The following is a 20,125-nucleotide window of genomic DNA, read 5'->3' as shown; positions in this document are numbered from 1 at the left end:
GTAACCATTAGCTGAGAAAGTGTTGAGGATGTGATTTAGTTCAGTATTTAGGGCCATGTCGTTAGAACAGATTAGTTTTGCCCTGTTGTATAGTGTTTTCACCACTCCATATTGTTGTGAGGGGGGGAGAGGGATTGTTGGTGAATGTATCTGCCTGTATGGGTGGGTTTTCTATAAACTGAGAAAACCAAGGTTCCATTAGGCTGGCGGGTGACTAGTGTGTCTAGGAAAAGGAGGCTGTTGTTTTCCTCTTTTTCCAGGGTGAACTTGATTCTGGAGTGTTGGTTGTTTAAGGTCTGGAAGGAGAGGAGTGTTTCAGAGCCATGTGGCCAAATAGCGAACACATCATCAACGTAGCTGAGCCATATGGTTGGTTTTTGTGGGGCAGAGGCTAAGGCTTTTTCTTCAAAGGTCTCCATAAAGAAATTGGCCAAGGGTGGGGAGAGTGGTGAACCCATGGCTGTCCCCTCTATTTGTTTGTAGAATTTTCCCTGCCAAACGAAATAGCCTGAGTTCATTGTGAACTGAAATAGGGCTGAAATATCGGGAGAAAATTTAGCTTGGATTAGCTCTAAAGTTTCCTTGAGTGGGATATTTGTGAATAAGGAGGAGACGTCAAAGCTGACCATTATGTCAGTACATTGGAGTGTAAGGTTTTCTATGCTGGCTTTGAAGTGGGCTGAGTTTTTTTTTTTTATGTGTGATGATGTGAGCTCTTTGACCAAATGTTTAGCTGATTTGTATGTGGGGGAATCAATGCCATCCACTATGGGACATAATGGCACATTTTCTTTATGTATTTTTGTGAAGTCTGTAAATACGGGGGGATATAGAGTTAAACGGCTTTAATCTGTTGGTAACGTCTACAGGCCAAGAAGTAACTTTCTTAAGGAGCCTGTGAAGTTTTCTGATTTATGAGTTGGTGGGATTATATTCGATGGTGAGGTAAGTAGCCCGATCTAATAGAAGAGCATTAAGCTTACCTTTGTAGTCCTTTTGGTTAAGTACTACAGTTGCATTTCCCTTATCTGCTTTGGTGATAACTAATTCTTTATTATCCCTTATTTCCTGTAGAGCTTTAAATTTCTTGTTGGATATGTTGGTTTTTGGTGGTCTTGCTTTGGAAAGGACACAAGCTACATCCAGTCTTACACTGTTGGCGATTTGATGTGGAATGTGGCAGATTCAGCATTGCATTGATAACAGTTCTTCTGGTTAACTGGATATCTTGTTTTCCATATTTTAATAATTTTATCTATCTATATATATTGCATAGATTTAGAGGTAAACTACATCGCTCCCTGATTTCAATCTCTTCTGTTAATTTATTACCTAATTGTAACTGTATTTTTATATAAACTTTGTACAGCCTGTACGAAATGTAACGGTTATCCTTGTTTTTATCAAAAACTTTATCATAATCTATAAAGACCATACGAGTCTCTAAACTAAATTTGTGTTTTTTGAATAATTTGTTAATTGAATAATTAACAAAATTTCTTAATTGAATAGTTAATGAATAATTTGTTTTGTATAGACAAGATTTACTACATAAATATTGTCTATACATGATCTTCCATGTCTGAAATGATTTTGTTCTTCTGAGAGTAGATTGTTTGCAATATTTCTAAGTCTTTTATTCAGGATTTTAATGTAAATTTTGTAAGCTATATTTAATAAATTTATTCCTTTGTAATTGCCAAAATCATCTCTGTCTCCTTTCATAAACATAGACATAACCTTAGCTTTCAAACCAATCTGATGGAACCTCACATTCCCTCCTCCAGTTACTTAATTTTATGAATCTGTTATACAAATATTCTCAACCATATTTCCAAAGCTCTGTATTTATGCTGTCTAATCCAGTTGATGTTGTATTTTTCAGTAGAAAAATACATTGTCTACATTTCTTATTTTTGATACTGTTATTACTCCTTTTAGTTCTTTCAATTTTATTGCTTCTATAACAGTGCTGATTTCTTCATAATTATTTTCTGTTATTAAATTTGGGTCATGCCATAAATTCTTATAATGTTCTATCCATTGTTTCTCTTGTATCATGTTGACTGGTGCTGTATCTCTTTCTTCACTGTTAAATCTCTTTAATATTTTATAGGCTATGTATGTCTTGTCTTCCATGGATGTCTTCTATTTTATTAATAAATCTGTCCCAAGCATCTTAGTGAGCTTTCTGTACTATGGTTTTAGCTATATTTCTTATGTTTTTGTATTTTTCTTCCATTTCCTTTGTATGTTTTTAAAAGAATTACTTGTATGCTTTTTTTTTTTTTTTGCATTTTCTATATTTGTGTTCCAGTTTGGAGTGCTTAAGGGTCAAAGTTGTATAACTGAGAGGAGACCTCCATATAGCCTTTAAAGGAATACAGGGAACCGACCAAGGCTTCTAATCTAATGTCCAATCCTCACCTTCTTCTGGTGCACCCTGTTAGGTACCTATCTGGATAATGAACGAACAAGGATGGGCTAGCAATTTGGGATTTAGCCAAACAAACAGTATTCTTATTGGCTTAAACCAAAATATAATATGATGGTACAACTTGACAGAATTTCATGCTGGCTGGTGCACCGCCCAGTGAAACAAGGCCCCTGTCGTTTTTGTTAGGGAACTAGGGCAAACAGCGAAAAGTCAGCTACTGGAAACAACCAAATCCTGAAACAACACACCCCAACTCAACATCACAGAGTTCAAGAACTGTACTATCAACATAAGAAGCCTGAATGGCAAAGAAATGGTGCTAGCTGAGGAGTTGGATAAGTACCAGATCGACATAATAGGGGTGACTGAAACAACAGACAAAACCTGGTGAAAATTTTCTGAGCATTAAATACAAAATGTTATAGTCAGGCAATAACAATCAGTGAAAAGAACGTGCAGCTATAGTATTAAACAAAAAATATGAGGCTAATCTTCTTGAATGGCAAGCAATATGAAGTAGATTGATGTCACCAATATCAGAATGGGGAACTGGACAATGAGACTTAATTGTGCCTATGGTCCCACAGAAGGTTCTACTAAGATAGAAGTGGAGGAATTTTTTTGAGACTTTAGAGAAAGTAACTGACACAATGAAAAATGAAAAGTTGGTCCTTGTTGGGGATATAAATAGCAAAGTAAGAAATTGTCAGACGTACAAAAATATTTTGGGAAAATTTGGAGAAAAGAGCAAAGCTAATAATAATGGCAAATACCTGTTGGATTTCTGATCCAGACATGGACTGGTTATTACTAACACAATGTTCCAACATAAAAATGTGCACAAATTCACATGGAGAGAAGAGGCAAGGAATAAGAAAAGTCTCATTGATTATGTTATTGTTGATAGTGCTGTTTTCTCATTGAGACAGGACACTAGAGTGTACAGAGGATTGGAAACTGGAAGTAATTACCATTTAGTCTTGAGCAGGATAAAATTGAATTTCATATTGAAAAGAAGAACGTGTAAGAAAGTTTTAAAGCGAATAAAAGTTGAGCAGCTCTCAGATGTTAACTGTAGACTAAAATATACAAACATATTCAAGAAAAAATGAAAGAGTTTGAGAACAGGAACCAAAGCTTGAAGATCCAGTGACAATTCCTGAAGAAAACATTGATTGATTCAGCCAGAGAGGCATGTGGTAAGGTTGTTAGCAAGGATAGAAAAATCAGAACTCCATGATGAACACAGGAAGTTAAAGAGGCAATGAAGGAAAAGAAGAAAGCATATCAAACATTCCTGCCAAATAAGTCAGCTTGTGCACTTATGTAAGAAAGTCTACGCTCTTATGTCTCTCAAATGTAAGAAAGCTAAACACTGTGTAAAACTAGCTAAATAAAAGTAATGAGAAGACTTTAGTAAGAACATAGAAAATAAATATTAAGAAGGTGCCAAAATATTCTGGAGATGGTTAAAAAAGCTCAAAAATGGAGGAAAGAGTGCTATAAAAGGAATTAGAGATGACATGAAAAGTGGTGAAAAAGATATCCTTTATTGTATGGAGTAAATACTTCGAAAAAAAGGAAACAATCAGTGACAGCGCAGTAGTAAAAAACACTCAACAGGCATGCAATCAGGAATTGAAGTAGAAAAAGCCATCAAAAGCTTGAAATGTGGAAAGGCAGCTGGAGCAGATGATATTCGAAAAGAAATGCTCAAGTATGGAGGCATAAAAGTCCTACAGTGGCTGCACTGTAGATCAGCGCAGTTTCTATTCGAAACGCTACAGACAGAGACGAATTCCAGATGATTGGAGTAGAGCTCTCATAGTACCCATATACAAATAGGGAAATAAAACTGAATTTGGGAATTAGAGAATTTCCCTACTGAGTGTTCCTGGTAAGATTTATGCAAGTATACTTGAGAAACAATTGAGAAGGATTGTGGAAGGTAAGCTCGGTGAAGAACAAGCGAGATTCAGGCCAAATAGAGGCTGTCGTTATCAGATTTTCACCTTTACGACAAATAGTTAAGAAATCATGGGAATATAACAAAGATCTGCACTTAAGTTTTGAAGATCTGGAAAAGGCATACGACAAAGTGCCAAGAGAGAAGCTATTCAAAACGCTATAGTTGTATGTTGTCAATGGGGCATTATATCAAGCAATACTTTGTTTTATTTGAATTGTAAGTCAGCAGTTAGAATTGAAGTACAGGAAGATAGTTTTATGTTGAATCTAGTGTCAGGCAAGGATGTACATTATCCCCTCTATTATTTATTATCTATATGGATCACATCATGAAGGAAAGTGGTATAACAAAATTGGAGATGTTAATCTCAGCTCTTTACTTTATGCAGATGATGTTATAAATAAAACCAGTACAAGTCTGAAAGATTCCCTGACTAAAATGAATAATTGTAACAGATTTGGTATGAAGGTCAGCAATAACAAGACAAGGACAATGAAAATAGGCAGAAGCATTGAAAATATCAACTGCATTGAAATGTTTTACTTGTTCTATAGGCTCAACACTCACAATGCAGTTGATATTTTCAATGCTTCTGCCTATTTTCATTGTCCTTGTAGTATTGATTTGTAGTGAAAATGGTAAATTAAATATGGAAATAGGCAACAGAATCAACGATGCTGGTATGGTAGGAAGTCAACTGAATAAATTTATATGGAATAAGAGAGAAATTAGTGAAAACACTAAGTTAACTGTATACAAGACAGTGTTTAAACCAATTTTAACTTATGGATCTGAGATCTTGGTTAGGAAAAAAACACTTGACTAAAGACTAGAGATATGAGAGTCCTGATAAAGATTAGAATGAACAGATGTCAGTGGCAATATTATATTAAAAAGAGGATATTAGGAAAGAACGTAACATTGTTAGCATCCAGCAATGTTTTAGCAGAACTAATCTCAGGTGGTATATGGTCACTTAAACAGAATAGGAAAGGTTCTCTGCCAGGCTGGCAGGAAAAAGACCCGGAGGAAGACCAAGATATAGGTGGACTGATGCAATAAAAAGTGCCTTAGAAGATAGAAATATAAGATCTGATAATGTTGAAATCTTGACAGGTAACAGATTGATTTGGAGTTAAATTGTAAATAGGAAGTTAGTAATGATGTAAATTTTTCATGTAGTACCATTATATCCTGTATATCCCCTTGAGGGTACATTTCACGAATTTGATGATGATGGTGGTGTTCAAGATTTTTATGAAAGTTTTTCATTCTTCTTCTTATATATCATCACTGATTTCGACTTCTTTTAGGTAATCTGTTAATTGTATTGATACACCATTCTAATGCTTTCTTGTTGTAATAGATATACTTTGTAGCAATCTCTGAAGTCATTGGAACAAAAAAATTTCTTGCTTTTTACTTATTTACTTCCTTTCTCCATTTTGCTAATATTTCTATTATAGAGACCACTAAATAATGATCTGAAAAATTTTCACTTCCTCTGTAAATATGAACGTCTCTCATGCATGGAGGTAATTTCTGATTTCCAATGATATAATCAATCATAGATCTTGTTCCTCTGCCATTCCAAGTTAAAATTACTGAAAGTACAGAAGTCTAATAGTTCTTGACCATTGTTATTCATGCAAATTACCCTAATTTTCCTAAAGACATTTGGGATTGGATTATTTCCAACTCTAGCATTAAGATCTCCTATTAATATATAGTCATTTTTATTACAGTTATTTAACTGTTTTTGTAGTTCATCATAAATTGTTTAGAATTCTTTTTCCTGCCTTCTTCGATGGTATATACTCCTATATTTAAGTAGCTTCTATTTGTTTTTAATTTAACTGTTATAATTCGATCATTTGCAAAATTGTACTTTCATATTCTATTTTTCCATTTATTATTAATTAAAATGGCCACACCACTAGAAGCTCTGATGTGTTCATCCACTCCATTATACAAGCATAGTAAAACCATCTATATCTTTTGTTCCCTTTAATTTCTTAGAGATATCAAAATGGGAAAAAACAAGTGAATATAGTAGTCTCTCCCTCCCCATCTGCAGTTTCAGTTATCTGTGGTCAACCCCGGTCCGAAGATATCATCATCAAACTCCTGCCATGTACCCTCAAGGGGTGTACCACTGAAATGTTGCACAAGTTCTCCGTTCACAACGCAGTTGATATTTTCAACGATTCTGCCTATTTTCATTGTCTTTGTCTTTTTATTGCTGACCTTCATACCATATCTATTACAACAGTTATTCAATTTAGTCAGGGAATCTTGCAAACTTGTAGCAGATTTATTTAGAAGAATAACATCGTCTGCATAAAGCAAAGAGCTGACATTAATATCTCCAATTTTGATATCAGGTTTAATACCACTTTCCTTCATAATATGATCCATATAGATAATAAATAAAAGAGGGGATAATGTACATCCTTGCCTGACACCAGATTTAACATTAAACCATCTTCCTGTACTTCCTTCAATCCTAACTGCTGATTTACAACTCAAATAAAGACTAAGTATTGCTTGATATAATGCTTGACACCATATAACTGTAGCATATTGAATAGCTTCTCTCTTGGCACCTTGTCATATGCCTTTTCCAGATCGACAAAACTTAAATTAGGACTCGTCTGTAAACAATACTGATTCCCATTGGTCTTGGTTTTACGCTTCCATATTCATGAAGAATATGGAAGCGTAAAATAAAGCAAGAGAGTGAAAGGACTACAGCAGACTGCAAGTGAAATTTCCAAGTGGAAGTAGCTCAATGGCATGAAAGAAACTGAGCATTGCCAGAAAAAGACATCAACGATCTGAATTTTGGGAAAGAGTGATTGATACATATGATTTCAATCTCCAGTTATCAGTCTGTGGAGGAGAGTTTCTGGTATAAAAGATGGATGTGTCCAATGGCACATGAAGATGTATGAAATAAGGAATATTTTGTTGTTTTCAAATGCCTGCACAGAAACTACTAACACAGAAAATATTCAGTTTGTACTTTAAATTGAAATCGGAAATACACCTATTGTATGCACTGAACATGACAATCTGTCTTAACTTGTGAATGCACAAATAATTAAAATGTTTTAATTCTTCATGAAGAATATGGAAATTTCGTTATTTATTTTTTAGACTTATTCCAATCTTAAATTATCTAAGAATAATTTTCAATGAAAATACTGAAATAGTTATTTTTGATTCGAAAGACGTTTTAATTGTTCTTTGATGGTTAATTATAATTATAAGCAAATGAAATATAACTGACATCTGTCTTCATTCACAAGTTTACTCAAAAGTATCATCTTGGCCTCCTGAAGTTATTAAAATACATCATAATTGTCCCCCCACCACCACCACCTCAAATATATGGTTTACCTAATATTCACAAATCTATTTATGCTCTGAGATAGAGTACATGCTAATTTCCCCATATATAAATTAACCAAAGAATTAGCAAAATCTCTTACCCCTCACTGGCTATACATCTTCTTAAATAAAAAAAAAATTACCATTTTTAGCACTTCTAGTGAACATTTAAAAATAATTGATATATTGGTCATAACATCAACTCCCTGTTCACCAACATTCCCTTGATGGCATCTTAACACTTCAAATTCCCTCCGAATATTATAATATTATAGATTAGATCTCTTTCCTTTGGAAGAACAAACTTTACCAACAGAAGTACTGCTATGGGTTCCACTCTCTCAGCCCCCCCCCCCCCCCAACACATAATTTTTACCTGGAAGATTTTGAAAAGCATGCTCTTGACTCAGCCCCCCCCCCCCCCCCCAAACCTTTATCTGGTTAAGATAAGTGTTTTCCAACCTGTGGTCTGCTGGGCCCCCCGGGGGTCTGCGAGATAGTTTATTTTCATTAAACTTTATCTTATCATGTTGCTCACACCTGGGATATTTGCAATGTATATCTCTGGCTCTTGACTCCCATAGTTTAAGTAAAATTTATCAGGAATGTTGGTACCGTTACTTCTTCCCTTTGTAAAGCAGAGGTGAAACCATCATCATCATCAAATTCCTGCCATGTACCCTCAAGGGGTGTACAGGATATGATAGTACTACATGAAAAAAATTACATCATTACTAACTTCCTATCTACAATTTTCCTCCAAATCAGTCTGTTACTTGTCAAGACTCCAACATTATCAGATCTAATATTTCTATCGTCTAAGGCACATTGTACCGTATCAATCCACCTATATCTTGGTCTTTAAGTGGGTCGTTTTCCTGCCAACCTGGCAGAGAACACTTGTTTTGCTAATCTTTCTTCGCCCATCCTGATTAAGTGACCATACCACCTGAGATTAGCTCTGCTAACGCATTCCTGGATGCTGATAATGTCAAGTTCTTTCCTAATATCCGTGTTTTTAATATGATATTACCATTGATGCCATCTGTTCATGCCTCTAATCTTTCTCAGGACTCTCATATCTGAGGTCTCTAGTCTTTGGTAAAGTGTTTTACTTCTGACCCAGCTCTCAGATCCATAAGTTAAAATTGGTTTGAACACTGTCTTGTATACAGCTAATTTAGTGTTCCGACTAATTTCTCTCTTATTCCATATGAATTTATTCAATTGACTTCCCACCGTACCAGCTTTGCTGATTCTGTTGTCTATTTCTATATTTAATTTACCATCTTCACTAAAAATCGTGTCTAGCTGAAATGTTTTACTTCTTCCACTGGTTCTCCATCAAAACACAGTTGACATTTTCAATGATTCTGCCTATTTTCATTGTCTTTGTAATGCTGACCTTCATAACATATCTATTACAACAGTTATTCAATTTAGTCAGAGAATCTTGCAGACTTGTAGCGGATTTATTTAGAAGTATAACATCATCCACATAAAGCAAAGAGCTGACATTACTCCAATTTTGATATCAAGTTTAATACCACTTTCCTTCATAATGTGATCCATATAGATAATGAATAGCAGAGGGGATAATGTACATCCTTGTCTCACACCAGATTTAACATTAAACCATCTTCCCGTAATTCCTTCAATTCTAACTTACAACTAGAATAAAGACTAAGTATTGCTTGATATAATGCCCAATTGACACCATATAACTGTAGCGTATTGAAGGCATATGACAAGCCTTCAATCTTCTCTCTTGGCACCTTGTCATATGCCTTTTCTAAATCGACAAAACTTAAATACAGATCTTTGTTATATTCCCATGCTTTCTCGACTATTTGTCGTAAAGTGAAGATCTGATCCTGACAGCCTCTATTTGGCCTGAATCCAGCTTGTTCTTCACCAAGCTTTTCTTCCACAATTCTTCTCAACCGTTTCTCAAGTATACTTGCATAAATCTTGCCAGGAACACTCAGTAGGGGAATTCCTCTGTAATTCTCACATTCAGTTTAATTTCCCTTTTTATATATGAGTACTATGAGAGCTTGACTCCAATCATCGGGAATTTGTCCCTCTGTCCAGGCTTTCTCAACTATGTACTGCAGCCACTGCAAGACTTTTATACCACCATACTTCAGCACTTCTGGTCGAATATCATCTACTCCTGCTGCCTTTCCACATTTCAAACTTTTGATAGCTTTCTCAACTATGTACTGCAGCCACTGCAAGACTTTTATACCACCATACTTCAGCACTTCTGGTCGAATATCATCTACTCTTGCTGCCTTCCCACATTTCAAGCTTTTGATGGCTTTTTCTACTTCAAGTATGGATATGTATTCCTGACTGCATGCCTGGTCAGTGTTTTTTACCACTGTGCTGTCATCACTGCTTGTTTCATTTAGCAGTTTTTCAAAGTAATTACTCCATACTTCAAGGATATCTTTTTCTCACGTTTTCATGTCACCTTTATCATTTCTAACTCCTTTTACAGTACTCTTTCCTCCATTCCTAAGCTTCTTCAACAACCTCCAGAATATTTTGCCACCTTCTTGATATTTATTTTCTATATTCTTGCCGAAGTCCTCCCATGACTTTTGTTTAGCTAGTTTTACACAGTGTTTAGCATTCTTGCATTTGTCTCTGTATTCTTTAAGAGCACAAGCTGACTTATTTGCCAGGAACTTTTGATATGCTTTCTTTTTTTTTTTTCATTGCCTCTTTAACTTCCTGAGCCCACCATGGAGTTCTAATTTTTCTATCCTTGCAGACTACTTCACCACACACCTCTCTAGCTGAATCAATCAGGGCTTTCTTCAAGGCTTGCCACCGAATCTCCAAGGTTTGATTCCTGTTCTCAAACTCTTTCATTTTTTCTTCAATAATCTTTTTGTACTTTAGTCTACAGTTCACATCTGAGAGCTGCTCAACTTTTATTCGCTTGAAAACTTTCTTACATGTTATTCTTTTCAATATGAAATTCAATTTTATCCTGCTCAAGACTAAATAGTGATCACTTCCAATTTCAAATCCTCTGTACACTCTGGTGTCCTGCACCAGGGAGAAAACATCACTATCAACAATAACATAGTCAATGAGACTTTTCTTATTCCTTGCCTGTTCTCTCCATGTGAATTTGTGCACATTTTTATGTTGGAACATGGTGTTAGTAATAACCAGTCCATGTCCTGAGCAGAAATCCAACAGATATTTGCCATTATTATTAGCTTTGCTCTTTTCTCCAAATTTTCCCAAAATATTTTTGTATGTCTCACAATCATTTCCTACTCTGCTATTTAGATCCCCAACAAAGACCAACTTTTCGTTTTTCATTGTGTCAGTTGCTTTTTCTAAAGCCTCAAAAAATTCCTCAACTTCTACCTTAGTAGAACCTTCTGTGGGACCATAGGCACAAATAAGTTTCATTGTCCAGTTCCTCATTCTCATATTTGCCCACATTACTCTACTTGAGACTGACTGCCATTCAAGAAGATTAGCCTCGTATTTTGTGTTGAATACTATGGCTACTCCTTCTTTTTCTTGATTGTCATTGCCTGAATATAACATTTTATATTTATTGCTCAGAAAGATCTCACCAGTTTTTGTCTTTTTTGTTTCAGTCACCCCTATTATGTCGATCTGGTACTTATCTAATTCCTCCACGAGCTCCATTTCTTTGTCATTCAGGCTTCTTATGTTGATAGTACCGATCTTTAACTCTGGTGATGATGAGTTGGGGTGTGCTTTCAGTTTTGTTCCAGTAGCTGACTTTTCGCTGTTCGCCCTGGTTCCCTGGCGAAAACATCTGGGGCCTTGTTTAACCGGGCAACGCCCCAGCCGGCATGAAATTTTGTCAATTGTACCATCATTTTTTATTTTGGTTTAACCAATAAGAATACAATTTGGTCGGCTAAATCCCAATTGCCAGCCCATCCTCGTACATTCAGTATCCAAGTAGATACCCAACAGGGTGCACCACGAGAAGGTGAGGATTGGACATTAGGTCAGAAGCCCTGGTCGGTTCTCTGCATTCCTTTAAAGGCTATGTAGAGGTCTCCTCTCAGTTATACAGCTTTGACCCTTAACCACCCTGGTAAATAACCAACCCTTTGTAATGTAATTTAATAAATTATAATTTATAATATTATATTGGGTTTGAGATTTATAATATTATAATTTATATTATAAATAAATTTTTTAATATTATAAATTTTATAATATTATACAAATGTGTTTTTCTCAGTTCAATATTCAGTTTTTCTGCTTTTGGCCAAATAATTGAGTTCACAACGAAACTTCTGATTTTCAATTTGTTTATGATCTTATTTAGATATGGATCGGTGGTTAAAGCGTGGATCATTGAAACGCAAGACAGACGATAATCCGAATGTATCAGTGTTGTCGAAAATAGTACTAGTGCAGATAAAGTTCCTTCCCTCAAAAAATCAAGCAAATATTGTCCATTCTATTTGCAAATGGGATTTTCCGTTCTGAATAAAGACAATGAAGATAGACCACAGTATGTTCTTTGTTGTGAAGCATTATCGAATGAATCTATGAACAGTCGAAGTTGAGACGCCACCTTGAAACAAAACATGGCGAATCAGTTAATAAGCCAATAGAATATTTTCAAAATAAAAAAAAACTGCAACTTTGTGGTTCACAGAATTTAGTTAAGGACATTGTGTGTGTGTGGAACAAAAAATGAAAAGCTGTTCTTGCCTCTTACAAAGTCGCCCTTCTGATCGCTAGAAATGGACAACCCCATACAATTGGGGAAGATTTAATTTTGCCTGTGACAAAAGCAGTAACAAAGAACTTGTTTAGTGAAAAACATGTCAGTGAGGTGTCTCTAATATCGTTATCTGACAATACTGTGAAAAGAAGAATCGACGAGGTGGCTCAAAATGTGAAAGATATTTTGCTAGAACGGTTACGACATAGTGAATATTTTGCATTGCAATTGGATGAAAGTCACGATATTTCAAATAATGCTAATTTACTAGCTCTTGCACGATATGAACATGAAAATAAAGTTTTTGAAGACTTTTTTTTCTGTAAATCGTTACCTCTTCATACAACTGCTGAAGCCCTTTTCAAAGTTGTAAATGACTTCATAACTACAAATAAATTTCAATGGGAAAAATTTGTAGGTATCAGCACAGATGGTGCTCAGGCAATGTCGGGAATACATAAAGGTTTGGTCGCACGTATCCAGAAAGTCGCATCTCTTGTGAAATGGACACATTGTTGTATACAGCGCGAAGTACTAGCTACATACTGTGTGTGTCCTCCAAAATGAAAACCATTCTAGACGAGGCAGTAAAATTTGTCAAATTTATTAAAGCCCATCCTCTTAAAAGCCGGTTATTTTCTGCACTTTGTAATGAAATGGGAAGTGATCAAACACTCAGAAATCCGATGGCTGTCCCGGACTAAGGTTATGAAGTGGTTGTTTGAGCTTTGTGACAAAGTGAGGTTGTTCCTCATAAACTCCAAATTTGAGTTAACACACTATTTAAATGATTTCACATGACTCTCATCTCTTGCTTACTTCGCGGACATTTTTAACATCTTGAATACTCTTAACTAAAGCCTTCAAGGTACATCTGTCACCGTGTTTTCTATACAAGACAAGATAGAGGCAACAATCAAGAAGCTAAATTTGTGGTGCAACTGTATTGAGAAAGGAAAATACGATTCCTTTCAGATGCGGAGTGATTTCATTGATTTCAGTGAACAACCTCTTTCTAGTGATGTTGCTGAAAGTATGATTGAACATATGAGGTCATTGGCATCTCAACTACGTCTGTATTTTCCGCTTTGTCCTGAAAAAAACGACTGTAAGAAAACTCTCTTTCTAGACTCAGAATATAAACTGACTTCTGTTGAAGGAGAACAATTTATCGAGCTGTCCTGTGATTCGATGTTCAAAATGCTATTTCCTTCATTACTGTTACCGGAGTTTTGGTTCCAACTTAAGTCTGTTTACCCCGAAATTTCCAAAAGGGCTGTAAGACATCTGTTGCCATTTGCCACTACATATCTGTGCGAGACAACATTTTCTCATCTTGTATATATGAAAATTAAATACAGGAACAGAGTTAACGTGGAGCCAGATCTATGTCTGAAATTATCCAGTTTTGATCCTGACATGCGAAAGTTGATGGCTGAAAGACAGCACCAGCCATCACATTAGGTGAGTGTTAAATTCATAATATTAGGCCTAATTGATATGTTCATATTCTTCCGAATATCTCCATTTATAACAGTATCGCATTGTCATAAATGACACATTTAGTGTTGTATTATGATATGTAAAATAGAAAAAATTTCCATTTTGGATTTTATGGGGGCCGCGGTGAATTAACATTCACTATAGGGGGGGGGGGGTCCACGACATCAAAAAGGTTGGGAAACACTGATGTAGATGAATTATTCTTTATTTGGCCTCATGGTCCAGATGCATTAGACTCTTTCCTCCATCTCAAATAACATGATTATTGTAACCCACTAAGCAATTAAGACAATGCCTAGGAGAAGTAAATATGGAGAGGAGCAACATTGTATCTCAATCATAAAAACACCAGTTCCCCTCCCCCTCTCTCTCTGTACATATTTTCTTGAATTTAGGGATATCAAAATAGTGCTTGCCTTGGGGGCAGCATATACCCTAACAATTGTCCCATCAGATAGTCGACAACCAAAAATCTATTTTATGATGGAAAAGAAAAATCACAAGTCTATACTTCCTAACTGTAACCTTTTACAGTATACAGAAAGCGTGCGCGCGCGCACACACACACACACAGAGAGAGAGAGAGAGAGAAAGATCCATATACTTTCCTATCATTCCCCTTTCAACAATATGGTATTATAAAAACTAACCAATAGAGCCAACAATGGTCCAATGAGGCCTCTCTTGCAGCACTATCATATATCTATCTGCTATCCGCAAAGCCGTCGCTAGATTAGATCGCGCCCTGAGGCAAACAATTAAATATCGCCCCTGATGGATTATAAGACAAAAATATAAGAAAATCTCCGGTTGCTATTTTGTTTTTATTACAAGAGAAACATTACTGCAAAACGATTAATAATAATATTAATTAAATGTTTGCTCTACAGAGTTTTCGCACAATAAAACTGTTTATAAGCTCTTCTAAATTTAAATTATAAGCTATGTCTGCCTCTATCGATATAGTTGCTAGACCAACCAATCTTTCTTGGGTCATTGCTGTTCGCAAATAATTTTTAATCAGTTTAAGCTTGGAAAAACTTCTTTCTGCACTTGCTACATTAACAGGAATTGCTAGAGAGAAGAGTCAGATGACAGTGACATGGGTTTTGCAGGTTTCTGAAAGGTCAGTTTACTATTAAAAATTACCTATTATTTTATCCATTTTTTTTTTCTTTAAATCATATTTTAAAAAGTTTAGGTTTTTTCCAGAAAATTGTATTAAATTTCTTGGGTGCGTCTTATACACCGGAAAATACGGTAAACTACATCCAGTTACAACATTCCAGCCACTCTGTTCTTGCTGACCATGCTATGGACAACCACTATAGGATACATGCTAACAATTCCTGAATGAGCATCCTCATTAAGCCACGCTGTGAGGCAGGCTGCCTCTATGCTACACCCTGTTCATTGGCTGGCTATATGCTATCCTCACCTAAGGACTAACTCCTTCCTCTCTCAGTTCCTAGTGTGTATAGAGTGCCTTGTTCTTAAGCTGGCCTACTATGGACAGACTAGAAGATCAGATCAGCCACCATCCACAGAATTAGCCTAATCTGAATATATGGATGCATCAAACTTCATTAAGTACAGGAACATTTTATTATTAGTTTTGTGTATGTTGCCATTTTACATCGTATTCCCTGAAGGTGTCTCTGTGACAAACAAAATACTGGGAGAATTAAACATTGGTTTCAATCCTTTCCAAGTGCTGTTTTACTCTATTAATCTTCCAACATGTGTAACATGTAGCTCACTGAAATATGTAATACATAACTCATATTAATGAAACTGTCATATATATATATATATATATATAGCAGCTATGCTAATGAACTTATATATTGCTAGGCAAAAGTTCTAATTTTGTTTTACTAGAAATATAATATTTATGTTATTTTTTAAAAAAAGTTATTTAAGCTGAAACCGTCTACTCTATCTTCTCATGATCTTCTGTCACTTCTACACTATTCTAATTATTAAACATTAACTAAGAATTATAGGATTTTTTTGTTTAATTACATGAGACAAAATTTTAGATTTAGATAATCCCGTAATGAGAATATAATTTCTCTTATATTTGTTTCAGCCTGCTTTAGCAGAATAATAATAATAAGCTAATGCCTTTTTTATTCCCTTATAGCTTAAGGGAATAAAAAACCTTATCTAGGTTTAAACCCTATCTAGCTTTTTTGGAGACTGAGTGGACAGTTCAATCTCAACGATGAAGAGATGAGCAAACCAGTGCTATCATCTCTTGGTACCTAACCCTAACAGAATATGTTACTGGGAGAAAAAACCCACCCGTCTGTCAGAGATTGACCAACTCAGGAATCTGTTGAAGAAAGACTTAGAAAAAGTTCCTCCAGTCGGCGAGACTCGAACTTATAAGTCTATCTTCATGCGGCCCAAGTGCAGAGGATGCAAACACCACTTCCACTGAGCTACACAGGCCTGCAGAATAATCATTAAATGTTATTTCTTTTTTTTAATATCAAAAACCTGAAAATGGGAGGGAAAGAAATATTTACAAATCAGTTAATTAAGCTACAACCTAATCTGAACTAAAAATAAGAACATACCTCAACTATAGTTTTCATATGCTTACTAATTAATTCTTCTTCGACAACTTTCACTATTAATTCTTCTGTTGATTCATCCAAATAATGTTTTGCACGTTCTGCTTCCTCATTTATACGTTGCTCTACCTTTTTTATGTAAACAGAAGCACTGTTTTCCGCTAAGAACTTTTGACTTTCCATCTGCAAGAGAAAATTTTTTCCACATAATTAAATATAAAAGCAAAATAATAATAATAATAATAATGATGAAAAGTTGGAAAATGAAATGATCCTGGTTGACTGAGTGGACAGCATTTCTGCTCTCCAACCTATACTGTTGCTTCAAATTCCCACAGTGGTGTAGATATTTGTGAAGGTACATGATAGATGATTACCCATTATGACTTTTCTAACCGCTTCAAGTCTCCTTACCAAAAGTCTAAAAAGACTACAATAAAGGTAGAACTAACAAGGAAAATATGTAAAGTACTTAATGAATGTGTAGTGAAAATTTTATAGTAATCATTAACTCCTCTATTTCAGTTATTTTCATTATAGTGGAACTGCAAATTTATGGAACATCAGTACATTCGAGTTGTATGAGAGATCTGAAACACATTCAACATGGTATAGTTTTTTTCAGCCATTTCAGGCCTCCAAAAAGCAGGACAATGGTCTCGGGCTGGAAGATGAAATCATCTACTACTTAAAAATATTCATAGGCATTCATATCACAACGGGACAAACCCAAGTGGAAAATTACGAATTTGTTACTATTCTCTCTCTCTTTTTTTTTGGTGGCTTCGTTTCTGTAACACAAAACATATCGATGCAGATTATTTACCTATTGTTTTTTCTGAGAATGCAGTTAGCAACTTCTGTTGCCCAGACTAGGTATGTTACTAAGCATTCCAATTTGAATAGCAATAAATTAATCAAGTCAGAGAATGTGTAGGATATTATGATAATACTACATCATTATGCTTACATTATTACATTCCCTATCAAGGGAATCTTATGGAAATTGGAGCCTGACAGCACTTCCATTCTGTGCCGTTAGGTATCCAATACCGGCCTGGTTGGCCAGGTGGTTAGCATATCTGCTCTCCAGTCAAAAGGTTGCAGGTTCGAATCCCGCTGTGGACATGGATGTTTGCGATTGTCTGTGAAAATACTAGTGGTGATGGGCAGTAGATGCCATTGGTGTAGATTAGGGATGGTCAACCTATGGCACATTGGACCCCAATGATGATGATAAAAAAAAAGTAAGCCGATTTATTAAGTATCAACCAGAAACCGATTTGTAGGGAAAAAAAAAAAGCTAAAACTTAATAATTTTTAGCAACTCTGTCTCATGCACATCTTTCACACATTCACTTGCCTGATCCTGAGGCGCCAAGCTTTAGCAACAGCAGTGCATCGCAGGTTTTTGTCGGTCAGTTTACAATTGATACTTGTGCTCTATGGAGTTGTGCTTTGTTCGTCCCTTTTGTGAACATTTGCGGTTTTGTACTTTTTCGAAAAATTAAGCCTTTTTACATTCAGTTACCCATCACAGTGCAAAAGAAAATGAGCAAAAGAAAAACAGGTGATAGTAAGCGTGAATTTGATTTTATTAAACATGTCTATATCAAATATTTTTAAGGATACAAGAGTTGTATGGCACATCTGAACTCATACGTGAAAATATTGGCGTATGGAACGTAAAAGGTTGGCCATCCCTGGTGTAGATGATGATTGTAGTTGCAGTTTGCTGTACTGCAGCTACTATCATCATCTATACTACCTCGAGTCTTTGGATTCCATGGAGGTGTCATGTCATAATAATACTGTCAATCATGAGTTTTATTCTTCCAAAGTACTGCTAACCGCATCACCCCATCTAGATCTTGGTATTTTTCTTACTATCTCCTACTATCAAAAACCTCTTTTGCCAATCTTTCCTCTCCCAATCTCTTGAAGTGACCATACTGCCTCAGTTTAGTTATGCTAACAATGTCCCTTACTAATTGTTCCTTTCAAATTGTTATAAAAAATAAAATAAGCAAAATATAAACATACAAAACATTTCTTTCTCTACATAATCCCTTTAAACATTTATACATACGTATCACTTTATCAGTCCTTCAAAACCAGGAGCACAGAATTCTTTTGTCTGTGAGAGTCACTTGGGATGAGGCTTGGACTGTAAAGTGGATGTTGAAGAAGTTCCCATTGAAGTTATTGAATTCTCTCCAGGGTTCCTGCAGTTTTATGGGAGATTGCATTGTCATGCAGGAGCAACACTCCCCTTGTATGCTTCGCTGTTTTTGGTTAATTGTATCCTAAAACATCATTACAATTTCACAGTACAATGTGGCATTCACTTTTTTACCACACTTCTGAAAATGGGCCAACAGTATTCCTTGGGAATCCAAAAGACTGTAAGAATAAGCCTTCCTGTTGAGAGTGTAACCTTGAACTTCTTGCTTACCAGTGAAGTGGGATGTTTCCATTATTGCATGCTCTGATACATCCCTTTATGAATGTCCTTAAATGGTCAACGGCATACTGATAGATAGTTGTACCTTCCTTGAGGATGGTCACCATTTTAGACTACTGAAAACAGCTACAAAAGATGTGCATCTAAAAGTACCATAGACTGTGCAGCTACCTAGCGAAGCATACTGAAAACCATTCACTTCTAATTCATTTGTTCTACTATTTATAACTTACTGACTTTTCTTCATATTATTATATGAGGATGGTCTGAAAAGTTCTCGACCTAACAATGAAAAAACGAATTTATAATTTCAAAATTATTTTTATTTTTCAACATAATCTCCCTTAAGACTAATACATTTATTCCAGCGATGCTCCAGTGCCATTATCCCATCCCTGCAGTGGTTCTCAGCAAGATCTGCAAAATATGCCTCCGTAGCGCAATTGGAAGAACGACAGTACATTGCATCCTTCGATTGGAATAGGCCTAAGTTCAATTCTCGTTGTGACAGGAGGAAACGTTACATGAACTTTTTCAATCGAAGGTGAGTTAGCCGATCTCATACGGAGGTAGCATGGTTTTTTCTCCCGGAAACTCGGTTTTTTCATCACGCATTCAGACAAATCAGCCCTTCAGAACACACGCAATTTACAAACAAAAAATACTAGTTGTGGTGTTGGTGGAGATGATTGGTAGTAGAGGTTCGGTGTAATTGTGGAAACAGCTGTATAGTGGGTGTCCTCCCGCGATGAGTCTTTGGGCTCCTTGGAGGTATCACGAATAACAATAATAATAATACCCCTCTACAGCTGCAATCACCTCTTGATTCGAAGAAAAATGCTGACCAGCAAGCAAAAGTTTTAGTTTTGGGAAGAGATAGAAGTCAGAGGGAGCCAAATCTTGAAAGAGGGTGGATTTCCAACAATTCATAGTACAGATCCCTTAATTTTCCCATTGCCAAATGACCTTTGTGGGCAGGTGCATTGTTCTCATGAAAGATGCTTTTTTTTTTTCTTCTGCAAACCAGGTC

At 35.7% G+C, this 20,125-nt stretch overlaps 1 protein-coding gene across 1 annotated transcript in view; it reads right to left on the bottom strand.

The window, feature by feature from the left end:
• Cul3 (cullin 3) overlaps positions 1 to 20,125 on the bottom strand; it is a 480,205-nt gene that overhangs the window by 269,007 nt on the left and 191,073 nt on the right. The window contains exon 6 of the mRNA XM_090411507.1: positions 16,635 to 16,814. Coding sequence (XP_090267633.1) covers positions 16,635 to 16,814 — 180 coding nt within the window. The remainder of the gene's footprint in view (positions 1 to 16,634; positions 16,815 to 20,125) is intronic.

Source organism: Typopeltis vanoorti, chromosome 21 (genome assembly GCF_054136105.1).
Source record: "Typopeltis vanoorti isolate ZY-2024b chromosome 21, IOZ_Tvanoo_1.0, whole genome shotgun sequence".
Classification (NCBI taxonomy): Eukaryota; Metazoa; Arthropoda; class Arachnida; order Uropygi; family Thelyphonidae; genus Typopeltis; species Typopeltis vanoorti.
This window is presented reverse-complemented; position numbering and strand designations above follow the sequence as displayed.